Genomic DNA, 27,807 nt, shown 5'->3' with positions numbered 1-27,807 from the left:
CAAGGTTATGGGTTCGATTCCAGCCTCCGGACTACTGTCTTGGTGAATTGGCCATGCACATGGATGGGATGGTGTGGAGGGGATACTCTTTGGGTGGTTAATGTTATGGATTCGATGGACCAAACAGCCTCATTCCATACTTAAAGGGATTCTATCCTTCCATTATCTCTTGGCGAGTTTCAAGTCTCCCCAGCAGAACATTGCATCTCTCACAGAACTTTCACAATCGGTGAAGGTCCATAATACAGCAAGATCCCAGTCCATTTCCGAAACAAAACCGAAAACTGCGGGGTGCTGAAGATATTGCTGGAGAAACTCACCTGGCCGGAAGCATTTGTGGAGAGAAAGCAGATTTATAAGGTTCAATCCCAGTGTCCCAGTCCTGAAGAACATCAGGGCAGGGCTTCTCCAGTTAATAGTAGGACCCTGGGGAATTTTGCCAACAAAGGGACCTCGCGGTACAGGAGCATGGTTTCTTAGAAGTGGAGTCGCAGGTAGACGGGCTGGTGAAAAAGGGATTTGGCATACTTGCCTTCATTGGTCATGACATGGAGTATCGGAGTTAGGGTATCATGTTGCAGTTGTATAGGACCTTGGTGAGGCCACGTTTGGAATACTGCATACAATTTTAGTCTTCCTTCTATAGAAGAGATGTTAAACTTGAGAGGGTGCACTAGAGATTTATAAGGATGTTACTGGGACTGGAGAGGCGGCTACTGTTGCCTCACAGCGCCAGGGACCCGAGTTCAATTCCCACCTCAGGCAACTGTCTGTGTGGAGTTTGCATGTTCTCCCCGTGTCTCTGCGTGGCTTTCCTCTGAGTGCTTCAGTTTCCTCCCACAGTCCAAAGATGTGCAGGATAGGTGAATTGGCTATGCTAAATTGCCAGTAGTGTTAGGTGGATTAATCGGGGTGAATGTAGGGAAATGGGTCTGGGTGGGTTGCTGTTCGGAGGGTCAGTGTGGACTTGTTGGGCCGAAGGGCCTGTTTCCACACTGTAGGGAATCTAATCTAAATCTAATAGCATGAGTGTTTGAGCTGCAGGTGAAGACTGGATGGGTTAGGGCTTTTTCCCTGGAGTGTCATGGACTGAAGCGTGACCTTGTAGAGGTTTATAAAATCATGACAGGCGTGGGTGGGGTGAGTAGCCAGGGTGTTTTTCCTTGGGTGGGGAAATCCAAAATTAATGGGCATAGGTTTAAGGTGAGAGGGGAAAGATTTAAAAGGGACCTGAGGGGCATCTTTTTCATGCAGAGAGTGGTGTGTGTATGGAATGAGCTGCCAGAGGAAGTGGTGGCGGCTGGTACAATTACAACATTTAAAAGGCATTGAGATGGATTGAATAGGGAGGGTTTCAAGGGCTATGGGCCAAATGCTGGTCAGCGTGGTTGAGTTGAGCCGAAAGGTATGCTTTAGTGCTGTGTGACACTGTAAAGGTCACTGGACTCAAAATGTTAACTCTGTTACTCTCTCTCCACAGATGCTGCCAGATCTGCTGAGTTTCTCCTGCGATTTCTGTTTCTTCCCAAATTCTTTTGAGAGGGTGACTGGTTCCCGCTCCCCTACGTTTTCTTAGTTTTCCAAAAGGAACAATGAGATTTTTTAAACCCCCTGGAACTGGGCTTTCAGTTTTACATCTCATCTGAAAGATAGTAGTTTCAGTTTATTGTGTTTGATTTATTGTTGTCACATGCTCTGAGATACCGTGTCTCCAACGATGCAGGCTGAGATTCAAATCTAGAATCTTGTGATTCAGTCCCATGTGCACAGCATGTTTATTAAGTTTTCATGAATAGCCAGATAACAACTGCCCAAAATAAATCATGCAACTTTCCTCTTGTTCCTCCTGCTCTTTTATCTTGGGTGTGTCGTTGAGCACCATTCTCACTGAGTCAGAAGAGTAGGTAGAGAGAAAATGTTTTGAGTTTTAAGGAGAAGCTGAATTGGCTGGGGCTATTTTCTCTGGACTGTTGGAGGTTGAGGTGTGACCTTATAGAGGTTTATAAAATCATGAGGGGTCATGAATAGTGTGAACAAACAAGGTCTTTATCCTAGGGTAGAGGAGTCCAAAACTATAGAGTATAGGTTTATGGTGAGAGGGGAAAAATTTTAAAGGGACCTAAGGTGTAACTTTTTCATGCAGAAGGTGGTGTATGTGTGGAATGAGCTGCCAGAGGAAGTGGTAGAGGCAGGTGGCTCAGTGGTTAGCACTGTTACCTCGCAGCGCCTGGGTTCAATTCCTGTAGAGTTTGCACTTTCTCCCTGTGTCTACGTTTCCTCCAGTTTCCTCCCACAGTCCAAAGATGTATAAGTCAAGTGAATTGGCCATGCTCAATTGCCCATAGTGTTAGGTGCATTAGTCAGAGGGAAAAGGGTCTGTGTGGGTTACTCTTTGGAGGGTCAGTGTGGATTTGTTGGGCTGAAGGGCCTGTTTCCACATTGTAGAAAATCTAACCTAATGATAAAAAAATTTAGAAGGCATCTGGTTGGGTATATGAACAGGAGGATTTGGAGGGATATGGGCCAAATGCTGGCAATGGGACTAGATTAGTTTAGGATATCTCGTTGGCATGGAGAAGTTGAAGCGAAGGGTCTGTTTCTATGCTGTACATCTCTGTGGTGGTGGTGGAGATATTCAGGATATGGGATCATTTGTTGTAGAAGGAACATTCAGAGAAGTGGGTTCATTATTTTAAAATAAGAGCCAGGTCATCCAGGGTTAAAGTCAGGAAGCATCTCTTCTGACAAACCATACTGAGAATCTGGAAACACCTCTCAAAAAGAAAGTGCTGCATCGGGATGGGGCAGAAATGTATTTCAACACCAACCTTTTTTGTTCTCAACTGGGTGGATGGATTTGAGAAACATAACAGTCCCGTTTTAATTATTTGGCTGAACAGGTTCAACGGACTGTATGAGCTTGGAGAGTTAGAGAGGCCCATTTGAAGAAAAAAGGATCTTACAAATGTTAACACCTGTAATGCACTTCCAGAGAAAGTAAACCCACCCAATTAATCCATTTCATCCCAGAATTCCAAAATCTTCTAATCTCACCATGCCAACATACTGAATTCTGCACACACCCACTTCCTCCACCTGACTTGCTCTGTTTTAGTTCATCAGCCTCTGTGAACGTGTGACACAGCTTATGTTGAGGTGGGACTTGAACCCAGAGCTTCTGGCCCAGAGGTAGGGACACTACCACTGCATCACAAGATTGCTTTCTACCTCCTCTAGCGACAGACTGCTACCTTCAATATCTAATCTTAACAAGCCTTGCATATGTGTGGTCTGCTGTTGACCACTTTTACTCAAATGTTTGAAGGGATACTAGAGATATCCCTCAACCAATATCACTGAAAACAGACCATCAGGTCAATTATCTCATTGCTGTTTGCGAGGGCTGGCTGTATGCAAATTTGCTGCACCACTTCTGACATTATAACAGGTAGATACACAATTCTTATTTTTTAATATCACTGCATGGCCTCAATCCCTCCCAATTATTGCATTCTCCTCCAGCTCAGCAACAACCTGTATCTGTACAGCATCATTGATGTAATAAAATGTCCTAAAGTGCTTGAAAGGAGGATTATGAAATGAAATATGACATCATAAGAACGTCAGAAATAGGAGCAGGAGTAGGCTGTCTGGCCCCACCAGCCTGCTCCACCATTCAATAAAATCATGACTGATCTTTTCACGGACTTAGCTCCACTCAACCACCTGCTCATCCTAACCCTTAATTCCTTTACTGTTCAAAAATCTGTCTGTGCCTTAAAAACATTTAATGGGGTAGCCTCAACTGCTTCACTGGGCAGGGGAATTCCACCGATTCACAACCCTTCGGGTGAAAAAATTCCTCCTCTACTCAGTCCTAAATCTGCTCCCCCTTTATTTGAGGCTATGCCCCCAGTTCTAGTTTCACCCGCCAGTGTAAACAACTTCCAAACTTCTATTTTATCAATTCCCTTCATAATTTTATGTGTTTCTATAAGATCCATCCCTCATTGTTCTAAATTCCAATGAGTATAGTCCCAGTCTGTTCAATCCCTCCTCATGAGACAACCCTCTCAACTCCGGAATTAATCGAGTGAACCTCTTCTGCACTCCCTCCAGTACTAAATTCCCCCCCCCCCCACAGCCCCACCTTTTATCTCAGCCCGCTTGGCACACCAACCTCATTCCTGAAGAAGGGCTTATGCCCGAAACGTTAATTCTCCTGCTCCTCGGATGCTGACTGGCCTGCTGCGATTTTGCAGCACCACACTTTTGAACTCTGGTCTCCAGCATCTGCAGTCCTCACTTTCTTCAAGTAAGGAGACCAAAACAGTACACAGTACTCCAGACGTGGCCTCACTGGCACCCTATACAGCTGCAGTATAACCATCCTGTTTTGAAACACCATCCCTGTAGCAATGAAGGACACCATTCCATTTGCCTTCTTAATTACCTGCTGCACCTCCAAACTAACCTTCTGTGATTCATTCACATGGATACCAAGGTCCCTCTGCACAGCAACATTCCGCAATTTTTCACCATTGAAATAATAGTCCATTTTGTGTTATTCCTAGCAAAATGGATGACCTCACACTTCCACATTCACATCAAACCACCTGAGGAGGCATTAGGACAGATAAACAAAAGATTTGTCAAAGACAAAGAGGTTTTACCCAGCTTCTTAAAGAAAAACAGAGACCCCAAGTGGTTTAGGGAGGGAATTCCAAACTTAGGATCCAGACAGTTGAAGGTAGAGCTTCCAGTGACAGAGCAATGGAAATCAGAGCTGGTCAACAGGCTAGAATTAGAAGATCAAAGAGATGTTGGAGAGCTGTGGGGCTAGAGATGATTACAGAGTTGGGAAGGGGCAAAGCTATGGAGGGATTTTAAAAAATGCAAGGATGAGAATTTTGAAATTCAGATTTGGCATAACCAGGAGCCATTAGCTCAGTGAGCATGAGACAAATGGACAAACAGTACTTGGGATTAACAACACGGGCAGCAGAGCTTTGGATGCCCTCAAGTTCCAAATTTCCAAACCCATGACCTCTACAATCTAGAAGGTAATGGGCAGCAGATACATAGGAACACCAAACCCCTGCAAGTTCCCCTCCAAACCACACATCATCCTGACTTAGAAATGTCGCAGTTCCTTCAGTGTCACTGGGCAAAAGCCTGGCACTCTTTTCCTAAAAGTAGTATGGGTCTAACTATATCAAATGCATTGCAGCAGTTCAAGTAGGTAGCTCACCACTATCTCCTACAGACAAAACTAGGGGTGGCCAATAAATGTTGGCCCAGATAGTGATGCCCACATCCATAAATGAGTAAAGGAAAAGTTTATGGAGCATACAATGTGGGAGGCTGGACAGGAGCGCATTGGAATTATTATGTCTAAAGGATAGGTGGATCAACCATGTGAAATTGTCCATAATGTCCATGGATGTGCAGCCTAGGAAGATTAGCTGTGGTAAATGCAGGGTTACGGGGATAGGAGAGGGGGCCAAGGTTGGATGGGATGCTCTTTGGAGGGTCAGTGCGAGCCCAATGGGATGAATGGTCTCTTTGCTCACTGTAGGGATTCTATGGTTCTATTTTCTAAAAAAAGGTAGCGAAGTCTGCACAACAGTTTTAGCACCAGATGAGATTATGACTCCCAGAACAGAACATTCACTATCAACTTGTGCTTATCTGATATATTGGCAAATATAGAGAAACTGGAGGCTGAACAGGGAAACCCTATTACTATATTTGTGTCTGAATGTGTAACGTGCCACCGTGAAGTTTCTTAAGACTGAAAAGTGAATGAATAAACACTCTTATCGGTCACTGGCTTGGGCTGTAAACCACTAGATAGCTTTATTGAAGAGTAAACAGAAACGAACGGTAGCAAATGTGATAGAGTATAATTACAGTAATTAGACACTTGTTTTATTTATTTCACTTCAGATAAAGCAAACAGCCAAATATCTCCTTCTGCCGTAATCAGGAAATGAGAATTATCCTGTGTGTAACACTTCCCCGCTGATCCAGCAGGCAACTCTTAACCATAAGCTTTCTATAATGGTTTTACAATGACGCTCACCTAGAATAAGACAAACTAAGGTCAAAGATACAAAGGCAAATCAGAGCACAGCAGATTGGATTGTACTCAGACATGGAGCAATCTAAACTTTGGTCAAACAAACAAACAAGCACTGAGGGGGAGATTTGGATAATTTCACAAGAGAGAAAAGATTAGGAGTATAGGAGTTGGTTTGTCATATTGAGGTTGTACAGGACATTGGTGAGGCCTCGTCTGGAGAACTGTCTCCAGTTCTGGTCGCCCTGTTATGGGAAGGATATTATTAAACTAGAGAGTGTTCAGAAACGATTTACCAGGATGTTGCTGGGAGTGGAAAGTTTGAGTAATGGGGAGAAGCTGAATAGGCTGGAACTTTATTTCACTGGAGTGTAGGAGGCTGATTGGTGACCTTATAGACGTTTGTAAAATCATGTGGGATATACATAGGGTTAATATTCCCTAGGATGGGGGATTTCAAGATTAGGGGGCATATTTTTAAGGTGAGAGGATAGAGATTTTAAAAAAGACATCGGGGGAAATATTTTTACACAGGGTGGTTTGCGTGTGGAATGAACTTCCTGAGGAAGTGATGGATGCAGACACAGTTACAACATTTAAAAAACACTTAGATTAGTACATGAATAGGAAAGGTTTTGAGGGCTATCGGCCAGGAACAGGCAGTTGGGATTAGTTTAGTTTGGGGTTAGGGTCAGCATGGACTGGTTGGACCGAAGGGTCTGTTTCCGTGCTGTAGGGTAAGGTAAATCATTTGACCTATGAGGAGGGATTGAGTTGAATGGGCCTGTATCCTGGGTTTGAAGCATAAGAGGCGATCTCTTGGAAAGTTATAAAATTCCTAAAGGGCACGATGAGAGAGCAAAGAGGCTGTTCATCCCCTGCTGCCAGAGAGTTCAGAACCAGGGGGGCAATGTCTTAGGATACCACATCAACCATTTTGGACTTCGATGAGAAGAAATATCTTCACTTGGGCTGTGCATCTTTGGAATTCTCTATCCCTGAGAGCTGTGGATGAGGAAGGTTTTTGAATACCAGGGCAACCAAAGGGATAGGGAAGTGGATAGAGAAATTTAATTGTGACCATATTGAATGGCGGCGCAGGATCAAGGGCCAAATGGACTATGTGAGAACAGGAGGAGGCCATTGAACCCATTGCACCTGTTCCACCATTCAGTGTGATCTGTGGTCGAGCTCCATATCCCTGCCTAGAGGCTACTCATTATGAAGCAGAGAGGGAAGAGACTTCTGTGGGACAAAGAAAAGACTAACAGCTTCTGTGCAGCAATTGTTTAGTTCCTAGTATGTTGGATATAAATGTTGTAGCCTGTCAGGGCAGTATCTAGCATTATTGGAAATTGTCTTAAAAAGGACTAGAATCATTCTACAGCCAGCTATCAGCAATGCTTTAGAACAAGGGCAACATTAGTTAATAGCTTGTACCATAAAGGTGTTCACCTAGTAAATCCGCTCACTGTTTAGAAGACTTCCTCTTCCTCTATGAACTCTGCACACTCCTCCAGTACAACAACCCTGCAGTTCTGGCATCTCGTGCACCTCTGATTTTAATCAATGATCATCAATGATTAATCATTGATCACTGTGATCTCTAGAACTGCGGCCTAAGCTCTGGCATTCTCTCTCAAAACCTCTCCAGCACCTTGAAATTACTCTTTATTATGGGTGGCACGGTGGCAGTGGTTAGCACCGCTGCCTCACAGCGCTAGAGACCCGGGTTCAATTCCCGCCTCAGGCAACTGTCTGTGTGGAGTTTGCACATTCTCCCAGTGTCTGCGTGGGTTTCCTCCGGGTGCTCCAGTTTCGTCCAGTGAATTGGCCCTGCTAAATTGCATGTAGTGTTAGGTGAAAGAGTGAATTAGGGGAATGGGTCTGGGTGGGTTGCTGTTCGGAGGGTCAGTATGGACTTGTTGGGCTGAAGGGCCTGTTTCCACACTGTAATGTAATTAACCTGGCTCTTCAACCATGCTTTTGCTCACATGTCCCTAACAGGTGTGGCTCAGTGGTTAGCACTCCTGCCTCACAGTACCAAGGACCCAGGTTCAGTTCTGGCCTCGGAGACTGTCTGTGTGGAGTTTACACATTCTCCCTGTGTCTGTGCGGGGTTGCTCTGGTTTCCTCCCACAGTCCAAAGATGTGCTGATTAGGTAGATTGCCTGTGCTAAATTGTCCTGTCATGTCCAATGATGTGCAGGCTAGGTGGGTTAACAATGAGAAATGTGGGGTTACAGGGAAAGGGTGGGTCTGGATGGGATGCTTTTTGGAGGGTTGGTGTAGACTCAATGGGTTGAATGAACTGCTTCCACTACAGGGATTCTATGATTCTTGGGCTATTGACTGTCTTTTAGTTCTCTTGGGTAATGCTATCCTACTGACTGTCCTTCAGTAGGGTGGTACAGGTGGAATGTTCTTCAGAGGGTCAGTGTAGGCTCGATGGGCTGAATGGCCTGCTTCCACACTGTAAGGATTCTATTCTATCGTAACATCACTCGCTTGCCAATGTTTACTTGGCAATGCACCTGCAAAGTACCTGGGGGCAGTTTAGAACAACAACTTGCATTTGTATAGCACCTTTAAAGTAATAAAATGTTCCTTCAAAACAAAGTTACTTGCAAACTGCGTAGAAACGTACAATATCAAAACAGGTCATTGGAACTATGCTGATGGTTTTCTTCTTTAAAATGTATTCATTGGATGCAGGTTTCACTGGCAATCCCAGCCTCATTTGCCCATTGCAATTTGCCCTTGTAAAGAGTGGTTGGTTAATCATTTCAGAGGACATTCAGGAGTCAGCAACACTGCTGAATGTACTAAGATGTGTGGGCTGAACCAGGACCACCAGTGAGCCAGGAAGATTCTTACCTCAGTTGAAGATGGGTGCCACGGGTCACCGTCACTGAGACAGGATTTCAATTCCAGATTGGATTTAAATTCCACCCGAAGCTGCGGTGGGATTTGAACATGTATCCAAGAAGCATTAAACTAGGTCTCTAAATTTTTAGGCAAGTGAAATTATACTTATCCTACCTTCTTGCCACCAATCTCCTCTTCTCCCTCATTGTTATATCTTGCGAAGAAAACCTTCTCTACCCTTCTCCCTCTTTGCTAGTTTCATTTCAATTGCATTTATGTTATTCGTCTCAACCACTCCGCCAGTAATTTTTCTAAACTACAATAGACACTGGCCCTGTTCAATCTTTTCTTTTACAATAACCAGTCCCCCTGATCCAGTTATTAGTCAAGTGAACCTTCCCCTGAACTGCTTCTGATTCAGTTACCTCCCTTTTTAAATAGGAAACCCAGAAGGACATGAAAGGCAAAGCATAGTTTGCGTGTGGAATGAACTTCCTGAGGAAGTGGTGATTGCAGGTACGACTACAACGTTTAAAAGACATTTGGAGAAGTGCATGAATAGAAAAGGGCCAAGCACAGGCAGGTGGGACTAGTTTAGTTTGAGAACGTGGTTAGCATGGACTGGTTGGACCGAAGAGTCTGTTTCCATGCTGTTTGGCACAATAACTGTATGTTTTATTCCAGAAATGGCCTCTCCAATGCTCAGTGCAACTATAACAAAACACCCTTAATGTCTAGATTCCATTCACCTTACAATAAACCTCATAATTCCATTTCTAATCATTTGCCGATTTCGATCAAACCCGAAGCACAGTCAGATTAACCATTATTGGGGAGTCCAAAACTAGAGGGCATAGGTTTAAGGTGAGAAGGGAAAGGTTTAAAAGGGACCTAAGGGGCAACTCTTTCACGCAATTAAAACCATTAAAAGGCATCTGGATGGGTATATGAATAAGATGGTTTAAGGGGGATATGGGACTAGATTAATTTAGGATATCTGGTCAGCACAGACAAGTTGTTTCTGTGCTGTACATCTTTGTGATCCTATGTTCTGACCGACTGGTAGATCTGGCCCAAGGGCTGAATGGCCTCCTTCCTCTTATTTAAATACTGAGCAATAAGAAGGAACACCCAACACCTAGATATTGAATTATTTAAGTACAGAATCTTTAGTCTATACATGGAGTTCTACATTTGCAGCTTCCGTCCCCTATTGTGGAAAGAATGTCTGAAAACTGAATAACAAACAGTATCGTGATTGATGCTTATTTTTGTCTTTCCTGGAGTCTCCATAGCAATGTGTTGCTCTTTGACTTTTGGACCCAATGCCAGTCAGACACAACGTCGGTCAGGAAAATCCTGGATCTTTGACTGATGTTAACTTGTAATGGAATGTCTTCAGGCTCATTAGACCTCAATAACATGGTTTACTTTGGACTACAGTTAAACTCTGCCAGCCGTGTGAGCTGAGAGCAAGAACCACACAACACAGAGGCCATTTGGGCTGTTGTTCTGTCTCTATGAAGAGCTAATCAATTTGACCCCCCCCCCCGATGGCTCTACCCCCTAAGCCGTGCAAATGTTCCTTTTTTCAAGTAGTTGAAAAAAGTAGTTGGTTGGTTGAAATTTCACTTCCATCAACCTGTCAGACCAAAACAACCGGCTGAACATTATTAGACTGAGGAATCTGTTACCCACAGGGAGAGATCAATGTGAATGGCCTAGACACAGTGAAGGGGAAGCTGGATAAAGACATGGGAGAGAAAGGAATGGAATGATCTGAGGTGGGAGTCTACTCACATGTTGCATAAATACAGGTGTGGACATGTCAGCTGATTGGCCTCTTTCTGTACTGTATATTCAGAGCAAAGTTTCACATTTTAACTCTGTATATAATCCAGTCACCCACTACCCTTGATCAGATCCATATGGCAGTGTAAAAAGATTTAAGAGTCATACAGCACGAAACAGAACCTTTGGTCCAAGTTTTCCAAGCCAAACTAGTCCCACTTGCCTGCACTTGGCCATGTCCCTCAAACCCCTTCCTATCCATGTACCTATCAAAATGTCTTTTAAATGTAGTAACTGTACCTGCATTTACCACTTCCTCTGGCAATTCATTCCACCCACATATTACACTTTGTGTTAAAAAGTTGCCCCTCAGCTCACTATTAAATCTTTCTCCTCTCACCTTAAAATTATGCCCGCCAGTTTTGAACTCCCATACCCAAGGGAAATGACCTTATCTCGAGCCCTCATGATTTTATAAACCTCTATAACCTCCTATTCTCCAGTTTAAAAAGTCCCAGCTTTTCCAGCCTCTTCTTATAACTCAAACCATGCAGTCCCAGTAACATCCTTTAAATCTTTTCTGAACCCTCTCCAACTTATTAATATCCTTTCTAAAGCAGAGGGTCCAGAACTCTAAAAATGGCCTCACCAACGTCCTGTAAAACAACAGAATGTCCCAATTCCTATACTCAGAGGTCTGAGCAATGAAGGCAAGTGTGCCAAATGCCTTGTTCACCACCCTGTCTACCTGTGATGAAACTTTCAATGAGCTATGTACCTGAGCCCCTTGGTCTCTCTGTTCTACAGTACTCCAAACTAGTACCAAGCTACTGTCATTTTCCAAAAACATTCTTCATGAATTTGCTCAGAAATATTATTAAACACCTTTTGTGCAGGTGGGACTTGAATCCATGCCTCCTGACCAGAGGTAGGGACATTATACTGGACCTCAAAAACCCTACCAAGCTCTCCTTCAGCAGCTGTTTATCAGATGGTGGTGGCAGAGGCCTGGTACAGTGCACAATGCCTCCTGTCACATGACCTACCATCCCCTCAGCTTGTCCGAATGAGAATGGCGGTTTGAGTCCCATTGCAGGGACTTGAGTACAATATCCAGTTGGATGTTCCCAATGCAGTGCTGAGGGAGTGGCACAGCATCAGAAGGTGAGGATGACATGTGGAGTTGATGTACTGTTTTGTCTTCTTGAGTGGACACAGCAAAATCCCACAGCCACTATTTCGAAGAACAGGTTTGGAGTGTTTTACTCGTGTCCGAAAACTTCCTTTTCTATCAATTTCCCATCATTTCCTTTTGGGCCTGTGTCTGATTTTCAACTCACCGAAGTAGGGACCGGCCATTTGCTGGTTCATTTCTCAACGCAATGCCCTGACCTATCAGAGTCAACCTGTCTGTTTAAAATTGAAACAAAGCCTGCCAGGTAACTGTCAATCATCATTAATTGGTGCATTCCCACAGTCACACTTCAACCAGTGAGTCCTTGCCAACCAGTCAGCGCTCTCCCCTCATGCAACATAAATGTCAGTTTTCCCCTTGAATTTGTGTTGTTACAAAATGTCCTGATGAGTGCAAGATGGGAAGCTTTGGAAAAAAATGCATCTTTTAGCAGCAATACTCAATTTTATTATCGAGACATATCCTTGAGTTCTCAGCACAGACATTGATTTGGGTGGTAAATACATTTAGAGGAAGATTGAATGGTTTCCTTCAAAGCTGTCATCGCAACCCTTTGAAGCAGTGATGCTGGTTGAATTATAGTTTTCATCTGTAGGCTTGCCAACTTTAATTGGCCACATTCCTGGAGATGTCAATACGTGACCTTTCACCTCTGACCTACCCAGTTCTGCCATCGGCTAACCCAAGTAGCCCAGCCTCGCAGGGCCAAGTCGTTATTAAACCAATTTTCTGTCTTAAAATGCAGCATTTTTAACTCAAACGAGACTTTCTTCTTAAGTTGCCACGGAAGAACCCTGGGGGTGAGGCTGCAGGGGCCAGGGACTCCAGTCTCTTCCCCAGAGAGTTGGCAACCTTTTGTTCAATCCCAAGGCCACATGGGAGTCAGTTGAAGCAACAGTGTGAGGGGTCGGTAATAGGCCTCGATGCACAAACTCTCAGCTGCTCCTGATTGTTCATACAGCGGGACTGGAGTCCAGCTACAATGCCCCCACATTGTTGGACAGGGTGCCAAGGACGTGAGATGTGGCTCAGTTGGGTAGCACTCTTAGCCTTTGAACCACATGGTCCTGGTTTCAATTCCCACTTCAGTGCTTTTCTTTATTTTACTCACAGGATGAGGGTGTCACTGGCTAAGCCAGCATTTTTTTTGTCCATACCTAATTGCCCAGAGGGCTGTTAAGAGTCAACCACATTTCTGTAGGCCAGCCCAGGTAAAGATGGCAGTTTCCTTCCCCAAAGGACATTAGTGAACCAGATGTGTTTTTCCGACAATCTCCAGCACAAAACCAAGGCCAGCACTCCCAGTGCAGTACAGAGGGAGTGCCACACTGTCATATAATTTTACAGATGTAACGTCAAACCAATTTGCAGGTTCAGGCAGGTGTGAAAGATTCCATATGTGTGCCACTTCAAGAAAAGCAGGGGTGTAATGTAGTGTCATGTAGCTAGTGTTTACCCCTCTGTTGAAATCACAAAACAGGCAACTGGTTATCATTGTATGGAGGGATAGTCATAGGAGTAAAGATTAAATAGATTGGGTCTACATTTTCTTGAGTTTAAGAGGATGAGAGATGATCTTATTAAAACTTAGAACATTTTTCACATGGAGTCATACAGCATAGAAATAGACCTTTCAGTCCAACCGACTGTAATCCCAAACTAAGCTAGTCCCACCAACCTGCTTCTGCCCCATTATCCCTCCAAACATTTCCTATTCATGTACTCATCCAAATGTATTAACATGTTGTAACTGTTCCCACATTCACCACTTTCTCAAGAAGTTCATTTCACGTGAAGTGGATATCGTAGACAGGATGCTTCCCTTGGTTTGTGATTGTAGAACCAGAATAGAATGGGGGTGGGGGTGGGGGAGGTGGTGGGGTGGGGGGTGGTCATTCTATAATCTTACAACTAGAGATGAAGAGAAATGTTTTTTACATGATGGCGCTGAACCTTTGGAATCCCACTGCAGAGTATTGAGTATGTTCAAGACAGAGATCAATAGATTTTGTGAAAAACGTCAAGGGTTATGAGGATATGGTGGGGAAATGATGTTGAGGGAGAAGATCAGCCATGATCTCATTCAATGGTGAAGCAGACCTGAATGGCCCACTGCTGCTCCTATTTCATACGTTCATTACATTCATGATTAAAAACAAAAATTGTGAAATGATTTGAAGCAATTGTCAACAGTTCCAACATCTCTTTATAGCACATTTTAAGGTTATACGACAATCGACTACATTACTTCTAACTGACGGTGAAAGGTTGATGAAGGAGGGAACATTTCAGATTTCAAAATTGAGAGTGCGTCCTTGAGAAAACCCAACATCAAACCTGCCTTTGCAAGTGTCCAGATTTGGTGGGACCAAAGAATGTTGTGGAGACTGCGCCCCAGTTTGTGATCCGGCAATTAGAGTGAAGTTGAAATCGGTCGGTGTTTGAGGGTGCACGTTTAGGGGTGCTGGTTTGACCTCACCAGCGCAATAACCAGCAACTGGGAAATGAACTTTGGAGAACAAAACACTTTGCAGATGAATTCTGTACATCCAACATAAGCTTGCCAGGATCGAGCAGTTCATGCAAAAATTAATTGTGTTAACAGCGTCAGCGTGGTTCTGTGGGTCTCACTCTCTGAGTCAGAAAATTCCTGGTTCACCGAAAATCGAGCGTACTGTACAGGAGCAGGCAGACGATCCCTGTAGGCACTGAGGGAAGGCTGCATTATCAGAGGTGCCATCATACAGAGAAGACCCACATCCACCCAGTCCGGTGGAAGTAAAAGATCTCACAATGAGCAAGGGCATGATCTCTACTCCCTCTCCCCTCCCCCTACACACTGTCCTGACCCAATTATACTGTTTAACCAACATCTCTCACAAACACAAAGCAAGCAGATGATCCACCACTCTGCTGTCTGTGGGAGCTGCCCACGCTCAGGTCGCATGTCATGTTTTCGGCATTGCAACATGCATGGCTGGGAAAAAAAATTACGTCGCTGTCGGTGAAGGTGGGCCAGTTCGGAGGTTGGGGAAGGGTACTATGGAATTGCAGGTTCCTTTCTGCAGCTGCAGGGCCCACAGAGAAGCCCTCAAGGTGGGGTTTAGAACCTGGTGGGGGGGGGGGGGGGAGGGTAGGGGGGTGCGGGGGCACATGTCCATTCAGTCAGTAGGCCCCTAACTTGCCCTCACACAAAGGATCCTTGGTCGGACTGAGCTCCAGTGGCATCACAAAGACCATCCACCAACATCTCACCGAGAACAGAAGCAGATGTAACACCAGAAATAAAATCTGCGGAAGGACTCAACAGTTCCAGTGAGGTCAATTTTGATAATGTACCATAACAAATATTTGGTGGCCAAGCCCAGTGGTTCAATAGGCACAAAGTGACAGTCAGCAGAGCGTAGGAGAGCTCCAGTGTCTAGGGCCAGGCTAAATGCAAATCCCTAGGATCTCCCCACTTTGGTCCCCGTGCCAGCCCTGGTCCCTGCCAACCACCTGCCCTGGCATTCACGAAGGAGGCGTCAAGTGGTTGAAGGGTTTGAAAATGTTCCACGAGGACTTGGAGTCGTCGGCGTTCTTCTTGGGCTTCAGGCAGTTCTGAGGCCACTTGTCCTTGGTCAGGAAGTAAAGCAGTGCATTGAGCCAGGCATTGAAGCTGGCCAAGGGTCTGGTGACCTTGTAGCAGATGGTCACCACCCTCTTGGTGGCGCAGGCCACGTCAGGGACAGCCTTGTTGACCAAGAAGATGGTCTTGGTCACGTGGAAGGGGAGGAAGCAGAGGGCGAAGAGGAGGGTGATGGTCACAATGGTCTTGATGGACTTGCGCCTTTTCTCCAGGCCCGGCACGGCCGACTTGAACTCCTGGTTGCTAATGGTCTTGAAGATTGTCTTAATCACACGCGAGTAACACCAGGCAATGATGGAGAAGGGCAGGAAGAAGCCAACCGAGTGCAGGATGATCCCATAGGGCACATAGTGCGGGTATTCGGTGTCGAGGGCATCGTCCCAGCAGTTAGTGGCATTGTTGAAAGTGGCAGTCTTGGCAAAATGAAAGATAGGGCAGGTGAGGGCTAGGACCACCAGCCACACCAGCACGCAGACCACCCGGGCCGTCTTCTTGGTCTCCATGGTGATAGTCTTCATGGGATGGCAGATGCCAAGGTAGCGGTGGAAGCTGATGCAGGTCAGAAAGAAGATGCTACAGTAGAGGTTGAAGTAGAAGAGGAAGCGAACCAGACGGCAGGTGAAGTCCCCGAAGACCCAGACATCATGCATGATGTAGCTGGCAATGAGGAATGGCAGCGACAGGCCATACATGAAGTCAGTCAGAGCAAGATTAAACATGTAGATGAGGGAGCAGTTCCACTCTTTGCGCCGCTTGAGAATGCTGCAGAGGATGATGGAGTTGAGTGCCAAGCTGAGGATACAGGTGTAGGTGTAGCACACTGGCAGGAAAACGTACTTGTACGATTCGTCCTTGCTGCAGGAGTTTGAGGCTGGGACGTCCTCACTCGAACCGTTGTCAACCATCGGGCTTGTAGCATTTTCATTCATCTTCTAGACTCTGCTGCCTGTAGTAAGCATCGCTCACCGGCTGCGAATTCTCAGACCTGGATGGGAACAAGGGAAAGGCCAGAGGTGAGAAATATGTGGGAGCTTGCTGTGCGATGTTGGCTGTCGTGCTTTCTTACATTGTAACAAATGACTGCACTTCAAACGTCTATCAGTCTGACCCATTGCGCATCCCTGATTTGGTTTACTGTACCACCTCCATCTGACCTCTCAATACCCTCAAACCTCTTTGAAATCCTCCAATTCTCATGCAGCTTCAGATTGATTCACTCAGCTCTCTGAGCCCGAAGCTCTAGAATTCTCTCCCTCGTCCTCTCTGCCCTTCTCTGGCCCTCTCCCCCACTTTAAGAAGCATCCATCGGAAGGATGGTGTTAAATTTGAAAGGGTTCAGAAAAGATTTACAAGAATGTTGCCGGGATTGGAGGGTTTGAGCTACAGGGAGAGGCTGAATATGCTGGGGCTGTTTTCCCTAGAGCATTGGAGACTCAGGGGTGACCTTTCAACCCGCCTTTCCCACCTGTTCCCCACTCTGAGAGATCAAAAGTCTGTCTAATCCCCGCCTCAACGATGGAGACTATAAGATGAATACGTGTGACTTTGGTTTGGTCTTGCTGAATGGAGGGAAATATCAAAGGGATTTTATCCTGAACCCTTCACTGCACCCTCAGGACTCTACATGTGCTTCCTGACCAGCTGATATTTCCCAGCTCTCTTCTCTTTTATCCCTGCCTTTGCAACACGGATCCTGATTTCCAAACATCGTAGTGTCAGCTGTGACCCAGCGGGTAGCTCGCTTGCCTTGGAGTCAGAAGTTCAGTCCCACCCCCGAGGCTGAACCATATAATCTGACACTTTGAGGGAGAACCGCACTGTCAGAGCCACTGTCTAGCTGACGAGGAGCTGTCTTCCCTTTCTTGGTGAAGTCCAACAGCACCATTCTGGAGAAGGACTGGCCTTTTATTTACAGTGTCCTGGCCCACGTTTATCGCTCAGACAGTATCCTGAATGCAGATAGTCTGCTCGTTGCCACATGTCTATTTGGTAGAGCTGTCTGTGTGTGAATTGGCTATGGTGTTTCTTACATTGTCCCGGTGACTGCAAAAATACAGGAGTGTTAAGTTCAACCTTTATGAAGTAATCAGGATTCAGATGGAGTATTCTGTTCAATGGATATCCAGCCCTTACAGAGGGTGCAGAGGAGATTTAACCAGGAATGGGAGGCTTCAGTTTCAAGGAGAAATTGACCTTTCCTCCATCATAATGTTGAAAGTGGGACATGTTTGCTGATTGTTGGACAAGATTTGGCGTGGTGGCTCAGTGGTTAGCATTGCTGTCTCACAGCAGGGACCTGATTCCAACCTCGGTGACTGTGTGGAGTTTGCACATTCTCCCCATGTCTGTGTGGGTTTCCTCCAGGCAACCCGGTTTCCTCCCACAGTCCAAAGACGTGCAAGTCAGGGTGGATTAGCCGTGCTACGTTGTCCAATAGTGTCCAGGAATGTGCAGGTCAGGACGGATTGGCCGTGCTACATTGCCCCATAGTGCCCAGGGATGTGCAGATTAGGGTGGATTGGCCATGCTAAATTGTCCCATAGTGTCCAGGGATGTGCAGGTTAGGGTGGATTGGTCATGCTAAATTGTCCCATAGTGTCTAACGATGTGCAGGTCAGGGTGGATTGGTCATGCTAACTTGTCCCATAGTGTCCAGGGATGTGCAGGCTTGGTGGATTAGCCATGGGGAATACAGGATCAGAGGAATAGGGTAGCGGGATGAGTCTGGATGGAAAGCTCTTCGGAGCATTGGTGTGGACTCAATGTGCCGAATGCTTCCACACTCTCGGGATTCTATGATTCAGCCTCATTCTCAACTCCTCAGATTCTGAAGCAGTGTCTATGAAATGCAGCAAGAGTCAGGTTTGGACTGACAAGTGGCAACTAACATTCATGCCACACAAATTCCAACAGGACACAATCTAATCACCACCCTTTGAAAATCAATGAAATCACTAGCACTTTAACCTCGACTATTAACATCCTGGAATTTACCATTGACCAGAAACCGAACTGGACTAGGTCAGAGACTAGAAATCCTGCAGTGAGTAACTCACCTCCGACTCCCTAAAGCCTGTCCACCATCAACAAGGAACAAGTTTGGAGTGTGAGGGAATACTCCCAACTTACCCTGGATGGGACAGCTCCAACAACACAAGAAAATCGGCATCAGGACAAAGCAGCTGCTTGATTAACACCACAAACGCCATCTTAACCATCCACTCTCTCCACCACCAACGCACAGTTGCAGCGTTGTAGACAGTCTGTACCACCTACAAGATGCAGTGGAGAAATTTCACCAAAGCTCCTTAGACAGCACCTTCCAAACCCACTGACCACTACCATGTCCTACCAAGGACAAGGGCAGCAGATACATGGGAACATCAGTGCCTGCAGATCCCCTCCAAGCCACTCCTGACTTGGAAATATATCAATGTTGGGTCAAAATCCTGGAACTCACTCCCTAACAGCACTTTGTGGGTGTCCCTAAAGCACATGGGACTGCAGCGGTTCAAGAGAGCAGCTCACCTCACCTTCTCAAAGGGACAGTTGGCAACGTGCAATGGCACCCACATCCAGTGAATGAAAATAAAGTTAGGTTGTCCTTGAAGCAGAGACTATTAAAAGGAAGATTTGGTGGAGTTTTTCAAAATTAATTAATCATCTTGATAAATAAGAGTAAGCTGTTTATAATTGTCTAAAGTCCACGAAGATGGCTCATCACCACCTTTCCAGGGAAGAAATGTGTTAAATATTGTCAGGTTATTGGCTAAAGTGGTGGAGGATGATGGGAATTTTTATGAACATTGTGAATTGTTGTAATCTGCCTGAAGGGAAAAGCACATTCAATAGGAACTTCCACAAAGGGATTCGGAAAAATACTCGAAAAGGAAAGATTGGAAAGTACTTTCAAAGAGCATGAAACACAAATTGGGCCAAATGGCCTCCAGTCCTTTAGGCCTCTGTGATTCCCTGTTACAAATCTAAAAACTTAGAAAATCCACCCAAATGAATCCTTGGTGTGACAAGGATTCTCACCTCTAGGATTTTCTTGGATAGAATATTGAGACTAAGAACTTTGCATCTTTCCTGTCTCTCTATCTCTCTCTCCCCCTCTCTCCATCATCCCTCTCTCGTATCCTTTCTGTCCTTTAGTTTGTTCACTGAGACAGGATTCCGTAGATTTTATGCACGGCAATTGCACAATGTTCTGTGATGAGTAACAATTTAGGTTTGTGACAGCAATCCAAGCTATACTAATCTATGCAAACTGTTAAAACGTAACCCAATAACTGGCCAAATTGGGTGTTAAGTAACCAACAAAACCAGACCCCTTGCTCCTAAAAACCTCCTTTTAAAGAAGTCTATTTTTTTAACCTGAGGCCGTATGTAATATGGAAAAAACAGCTCAGGTCAGGGGGAGGACATTTGAACTTCGAAGGGTTAAAATGTGTGAGTGCACATTAGGGAGGTGGTTAAATTCTGTTTACAACTACTTTCAGCATCACAGGATGAGAACATTGTGTGATATTAATTGGATGACATGCCCATCATCGCGTGACACGTGCTGCTTTAAAAGCACAACGTCCTACTTAGAAAAGCACCATGATCGGAAATGATTTTTTTCTGGATAGTTCACCTCGTTGTGTCTTTCAAAAATATAAAAGCTTTCAAACCCCAGAAACCTGAGCCCTTCATCGAGGCTGACAATACTGAGGGAATGCTATATTGCTGGGGAGATGTTTCTTTTGGACTGAAAGCCCTGTTTTATCAATAAGGTGGCCATAAAGAAGCCTGTTGAATCATACTCAACTGGGGATTTACCTGTGCTGCTATGGGTACACAGATTTGGGCTAAGGCTTGTAAATAAGTTCAAATAAAAGTATGAAAAGATCGGCTGCAAAGTTCAAACTTCCTCAACACTGGAATATAATGTACTGAGAGGAATCTTAAGAAAATGTGAGGTACTGCATTTTGGTGAGGTCAATCAGGATAGGACTTGCACGCTTAATGGTAGGGTCCTGGGGCGTGTAGCTGAACAAAGAGACCTTGGAGTGCAGGTTCATAGCTCCTTGAAAGTGGAGTTGCAGGTAAACAGAGTGGTGAAGATGGCATTTGGTATGCTTGCCTTTATTGGTCAGTTCATTGAGTATAGGAGTTGGGAGGTCATGTTGCAGCTGTACAGGACATTGGTTAGGCCACTTTTGGAACACTGTTCAATTCTGGTCTCCCTGATATAGAGAAGATGCTGAGAAAATTGAAAGGAAAATTGAAATGATTGACAAGAATGTTGCCAGGTTTGGAGGATTTGAGCTATAGGGAAAAGCTGAATAGGCTGGGGCTTTTTTTCTCTAGTGCGTCAGAGGCTGAGGGGTAACCTTATCGAAGTTTATAAAATCCTGAGGGGCATGGGAAGGGTGAATAGCCAAGGTCTTTTTCCTAGGGTGGGTGGTCCAAAACTAGAGGACATAAGTTTAAGGTGAGAGGAGAAAGATTTAAAAGGGACCTAAGGGGCAACCTTTTCACCCAGAGGGTGGTATGTGTATGGAATGAGCTGCCAGACGAAGTGATGGAGGCTGGTACAATTACAACATTTAAAAGGCATCTGGATGGGTAAATGAATAGGGAGAGGGAAATGGGCCAAATTCTGGCAAATGGGACTGGATTAATTTAGGATATCTGGTCAGCATGGACGAGTTGGACCAAAGAGTCCGTGCTGTACAACTCTGACTGTAAAAGAAAGGTTAATTGAATATTTGATTTCTTTTAATTGTCCAATAAGAATCCATTGTCAGAGGGAGTAGGGCTCTACGTTTGTAACTGTCAGTGTCTGGACCACAGAGATCAGTTGATAGTTATTAACAACAATTGTGTCTTTAGACCTCAAACTTTTTATTAACTGGCACCAATGGGAATAAGAGTGTACCGATTGATCTAATACTCCAGACAATCAAAGGTACGCACATCTGCAATAAATCCTGACCAAGCAAAGCTTCAAGACATCAACAGCCCTCAAAAACTCTAACTAGAAATATCAACACACCTCCTAAAATCAATGTTAAACACACACAGTAAGTAAAAGAATTGTAATGCACTGTTGTACTTCAGTTACAGCATAAACACTTGGACATTGTGTTAGATTGCGGTATTTGAGGTACACATACATATAATAGATGTTGTCATTTTATCAAGAGTACAGTTTGATAAGTTGCTAGTTAAAACAAAGTTTGCTTAACTTTCCATGGTGGGTTCACCGATCCATTGATGTGCAAATAATGACATGCTAATGAAAGGATTTGGGGGCAGGGGGGATTGTTAAAGGGTAAGATAGCCTTTTGACAAGGAACTGCATACAGCTCACCAGTTAGCTTTCCTACTTCCCACAATGCTGGAAGATTCACGCACTTAATACCTTCACAGGCACACAAGATTCTGTCAGTTTGGTTTGAGATCCCAAGACCATGTAAAAGAGGAGGTAAGAAGGCAACTTGTTAAACAAAGATTTAATAGAACATTGAATCCACTTAAGAAATTGTTGAAAAAGCTCAGCATGACTGGCAGCATCCTGTGGAGAGAAATTAGAGACAATATTTTAGGTCAAGTGACCCTTCCTCAGAACCTGAAAAGACCCGAAACATTAACTCTGATTTCTCTCCACAATTGCTGTCAGACATGCTGAGCTTTTCCAGCAATCTCCGTTTTTGTTTCTGATTTACAGCATCAGTAGTTCTTTCAGTTTTTATTGATTTCATTATCGCAAGGAGTCACTCACCAGGGAATAGCTTACGTATAGTTTGGTCTCCATATGTAAGAGTCTGACGTCTTGCATCAGTGGGAGTGCTGTGTAGGTAGATTGCCTTGAAGAGAGGTTGAGGAAACTTGGCCTGTATTGTCTCAAGTTTCAGAGTGTTAGAGGTGATCCTGTTAAAATTTACAGGCAGTGTGACTGTGTCTAAAACCCAGAGACGTAGTCGTAAAATAAGGGACAGACCCCTTATTTCTCTGCCCAGGGGGTGCTTAATTTTCAGGATTCTCAATCTCATAGGTCAATAAAGGATTAATCTTTGAGCATGTTCAAGATAGAAATAAATGGATTTCTAAACAGTAAGTACACAAATGGGGACGATGCGGGAAAGTGTTGTTGAGGTAGATAATCAGCCATGATTTAATTGAACAGTAAGGCAGCTTGATGGCCCTATCCTTCTACTGGAAATCCTTTCTGGGAAGTGGAACGGGGCAGAAAAATTCATTTAAAAGAGTGGCTTTGTCTGGCAAATGTACAGAACTTTTAATAGGATTGACAGGGTAGATGTTGAGAGGCTGCTTCTCCTAGCTAGGGATCGCAGCTCAGGACTTAGAAGTGAAATGAGTAGAAATATCTTCACCCAAGGGACGTAAATCCTGCTCCTCTCCACTCCGGAGCGTTGTGAGTGTTCAGCCGTTTTGTACTTCAGAGACAAATATCAAGAGAGTTTCGGATGGTGAGGGAGATGCAGACAGTGCAAAAAGGTTGAGTCGAGACCTAGGATGATCTTATCAAGGGCCAAATGACCTACTCCTGTTGTTATTTTTGTTAAAAACCCATTACAAATCAAATAAATTGCTGGAGAAATCAAATATTTTCCCTCTGATTTTCTGGTTACAGGCATCGTTGACAAATTATTGCCTGTCTTTAGATGCCCCATCGATAGTCCTTTTTCCTGAGCCACTTATAGTTGATAGTGCCCTCTGTTGGTGGCTCAGAGCTAAGTACTGCTCCCTCTCAGCAAAGGGGACCTGGGTTCAATTCCACTGTCTGGTGACTGTCTGTGTGGAGTTCACACATTAGATTAGATTCCCTACAGTGTGGAAACAGGTCCTTCGACTCAACAAGTCCCCACCGACCCTCTGAAGAGCAACCCACCCCAGACCCATTTCCTTCTGACTAATGCACCTAGCACTATGGGCAATTTAGCATGGCCAGTTCACCTGACTTTGGACTGTGGGAGGAAACCGGAGCACCCGGAGGAAACCCATGCAGACACAGGAAGAATGTGCAAACTCCACACTGACTGGCTGGAATCAAACCTGGGACCCTGGTGCTGTGAGACAGCAATGCTAACCACTGAGCCACCGTGCTGCCCCAATTCTCCCTGTGTCTGCAAGCATTTTCTCCAGGTGCTCTGGTTTCCTCCCACAATCCAAAAATGATGTTGGGTTCAGGTCGCGCTATGTGTAACCCCACAGTACTGTTCCATATCTGTAAAAAAATCTTCCTACTGTCCTGTTTTGACACCATCACCTTGATATGACCTCTCTCCCTTCAATAGTTTGTACAGTTTTGGATTAGTTGTTACTTTTGCTAGACCCTCAGCAAGCAACTCATACACCTATCATTTTATTCCAGCAATATGGTTTGTCTCCAGCATCAAAATAGTTTCAAGTTTTAGTAACTATCTCTCTGCCTCAATTAATTGAATTATAGGTCATCATCTTCAGTTGCTATTCAGCTGCGGACACTTCTGCTCACACTGTCTGACACTTTTGATTACCTGCAGAGACTTATTCGACATTCCCATTCACATCATTTGTGTGATCTTTTCATCTCTCTGCCTATAAATTCTGTGCCTGAATGCTTTTCTTCAGTTTACCTGATGAAGGGGCAGCGCTCAGAAAGCTTGTGATTTCACATAAACCTGTTGAACTATAACTGTCGGTGTTGTGTGACCTTGTCCACCCCAGTCCAACACCGGCACTTCCACATCAGTCCAATGATGTGCAGCTGAGGTTGGACTGGTCATGCTAGAGAGCTCCGTAGTGTCCAGGGGTGTGCAGGCTAGGTGGGTTAGCCGTGGGAAATGGGAGATGCTAGGGAGGTGGGTCTGGTTGAGATGCTTTCAGAGGGGTTTGATGGGCTGAATGGCCTGCTTCCATACTGTAAGGATTCTATGTTGACATCAGTTATACACCAAGTAAGCATGCAAGTGTCTATTCCTAAACAGCATCAGTTAAATAACTTGATAAAACCAAATCATTCTTTCTGTCTAGATTTCTTAACTGATTGCTCCAGTTGTCCAGGGTGGTATCAAAGTCATAATCTCTGGGTTAGGTCTGACCACTGACTGACTAGCTCAGTAACTAGTAAGTAGTGAATGGCCTCTTGAATGGGGAGAGTGTTTATCCCGTCCCCACAGAGGGTGTAGCTGTGTGTTGCATGCACGTTGTGAATTTAAATGTAAATGTATGTAAATAAATCTCCAGTTTTGTATTCCATTCAGGTGCCACATTCCCATAGGATTTCAATATGACCTTTAATAGCCCTTGTAAAGTTCTCAGTAATCTTTTTGCATACTGTCTGATGAACTATTTATAATTGTCTTTTAGCAGATGTGGATACTGTTGCTCTTAACAACACAAGAAACAGGAGCAGGAACGGGCAATTCAGGCCCCTCGAGCCTGCTCCATGATTCAAAAACATCATGGCTGATCCAATGGATCAACTCGATTTTCCTGCCTGTCCCCTTTGATTCCCTCATCCTTGGATCTTTTCAATGCCTCAGCCTCTCTTGCTCTTTGGGATTTTGAATGCTAAAGATTCACAACTCTCTGAGAGGGGAAATACCTGTTCATCTTCATCGGAAGATGACTTTTGCTGAATTTCTGGCCCCCCAATACTGGATCCACCCATGGGAGGAAGTGTCTACTCAGCATTTACATTGTCAAGCCCTTCTCAGGACCTTAACATAAGAACATTAAAACTAGGAGCAGGAGTAGGCCGTCTGGTCCCTCAAGCCTCCTCCGCCATTCAATCAGATCATAGCTGATTTTTCATGGACTCCGCTCCACTGACCTGCCCGCTCACCCTAATCCTTAATTCCTTTCCTGTTCAAAAATCTATCTTTGCCTTAAAAAAACATTGAATAGGGTAGCCTCAACTGCTTCCCTGGGCAGGGGAATTCCACAGATTTACAACCCTCTGGGTGAAGAAGTTCCTCCTCAACTCAGTCCAAAATCTGCTCCCCCTTATTTTGAAGCTATGCCCCTTAGGATCTAGTTTCACCCACCAGCAAAAACAGCCTCCCTGCTTCTAGCTTATCTATTCCCTTCATAATTTTATATGTTCCTCTAAGATTCCCCTCATTCTTCTAACTTCCGATGAATACAGTCCCAGACTACTTAATCTCTCCTCATAAGCCAACTCTCTCAACTCCGAAATCAACCTAGTGAACCTCCTCTGCGCCCCCTCCAGTACCAGGACATCCTTTCTCAAGTAAGGAGACCAAAACTGTACACACTACTCCAGGTGTGGCCTCATCAGCACGATATACAGCTGCAGCATAACCTCCCTGTTTTTAAACTCCATCCCTCTAGCAATGAAGGACAATATTCCATTTGCCTTCTTAATTACCTGCTATACCTGCAAACCAACGTTTTCAGTAAGTCCTCATTTTTTTAAAACGCGAGAGAATTTAGACTCAACCTATTCAACCTTCCCTCATAAGACAAGCCCCTTCATCCCAGGAATCGTGAAATGAACCGTTTCTGAACTGCCTCCAATCCTACCATTTCCCTTCTTAAACAAGGAGGCTAGGACCTGTGGGCACAGGCTTAGAATGAGAGGGGGGGTCAACTTAAGATGGAAATGAGGAGACATTTCTTCAGCCAGAGTGGTGGGCCTGTTGAATTCATTGCCACGGAACACAATGGAGGCCAGGACATTAAATGTCTTAAAGGCAGAGATTGATAAATTCTTAATCTCGCAAGGAATTAAGAGATATGGGGAGAGTGCGGGTAAGTGGTGCTGAAATGCTCATCGGCCATGATTGAATGGCGGAGTGGACTCGATGGGCCAAATGGCCTTACTTCCACCTCTATGTCTTATGATCTTAAATATGTATACAAGTCACACAGTTGGCTGGACTAGAGAGTCAGGGAAACAGCAGGTGGCCCCAGCAAGGTAGAATTATCTGTAAGTTAGATAGTGCATGTTCCAGGCTGTCATCAGTACATTCCCCTCATTCTCTCAAAAAGCCCTTTCCAGTCCCTTTTACAAACATTTTGACACCTCAAACTCCAGTGCAAAGCCTTCTTGTTCCTGATTCTGCTGAGAATGCTTATGCCAACTTTGCTGGGCTTATTTAACTTGCCAGAATCACAGGGTCAAACAACACAGGAGGAGGCCATTCAGCCCATATTATCTGTGACAGCCCAGTGAATGAGCTTTCCAGTTAGTCCTGCAAGCTTTGTGCTCTTTCCTGCTCAAACCCTGTGCATTTTTCATTTCCAAGTATTGTCATGATGATGGATTGGAACCTTAAATGACTCATGGGCCGAATGAATTTTTAGTCAAAACATGTGCTTATTTTAAGCAAAGACTGCAAACCAAGCCTGGCCGTTAGGTAACATTATCGCATGGAATTCACTAACTGCTGATACTCTGAAAACCCCTGGAATGTCATGCAGTGTAGGAGCCAACAAAACATCCTTCACAAAGCAGAAGTTTGAGGCAATCTAATAGTGTCCTCTCAGCAGGGAAAAAAAACTCTCCTTTCAGTTACACCTCAGATCCCTGGACATGAGTCAAAGACTTTGTGGTTTATCCTTCCAAGAATATACTAAAAGGGGGCTAATAGCCATCTGTAACCACTGGTTTAGAGATTTTAAAAAGATATGAGGTGAAAATTTGTTTACACAGAGGGTGGTTCGCATGTGGAATAAGCTTCCTGAGAAAGTGGTGGCTGGTGCAATTACAATGTTTAAAAGACATTTGGATGAGTACACGAATAAGAAAGGTTTGGAGGGAGATGGGCCAGGAGCAAGCAGGTGGGACTAGTTTAGTTTGGAATTATGTTTGGCATGGACTGGTTGGACTGAAGGGTCTGTTTGCATGGCCTTTGATTCTATGATATGGGAATGTGGACTAATGTCCTGTGAAGGACACAATTTGATGTCAGCCATTAAACACCCCTGCATTGCAGGTAAAAGGATATGAAACTCCCATTCATGCATTCATTCTCAGAAATGCAAACCTGCAAACCAGTCACTGTTAAAAGGAATAAAAGAATCTCAACTAACTCGTTAAGCTAAGAGTCTCAAAATTGAACTGCTCAACTGTTAATGTGAACATTACTGATATCACCCAACTTTACAGCCACAATGTTGCATTATTTACCCTTCATGAATAACTCAGATACCAATCAGTCTGTCTTCTATGTTTTCTTGGACTCCTTTCTCATTTCTGATCTGAGTGCCTTTGTATTATGT

At 44.5% G+C, this 27,807-nt stretch overlaps 1 protein-coding gene across 1 annotated transcript in view; it reads right to left on the bottom strand.

Moving 5' to 3' along the window:
* Positions 1–15,116: 15,116 nt before the first annotated feature.
* LOC140492379 (P2Y purinoceptor 3-like) overlaps positions 15,117–27,807 on the bottom strand; it is a 39,415-nt gene continuing 26,724 nt past the window's right edge. The window contains exon 3 of the mRNA XM_072591298.1: positions 15,117–16,549. Coding sequence (XP_072447399.1) covers positions 15,447–16,493 — 1,047 coding nt within the window. The 5' untranslated portion in view covers positions 16,494–16,549 and the 3' untranslated portion in view covers positions 15,117–15,446. The remainder of the gene's footprint in view (positions 16,550–27,807) is intronic.

This window comes from Chiloscyllium punctatum, chromosome 21 (assembly GCF_047496795.1).
Source record: "Chiloscyllium punctatum isolate Juve2018m chromosome 21, sChiPun1.3, whole genome shotgun sequence".
Taxonomy (NCBI): domain Eukaryota; kingdom Metazoa; phylum Chordata; class Chondrichthyes; order Orectolobiformes; family Hemiscylliidae; genus Chiloscyllium; species Chiloscyllium punctatum.
This window is presented reverse-complemented; position numbering and strand designations above follow the sequence as displayed.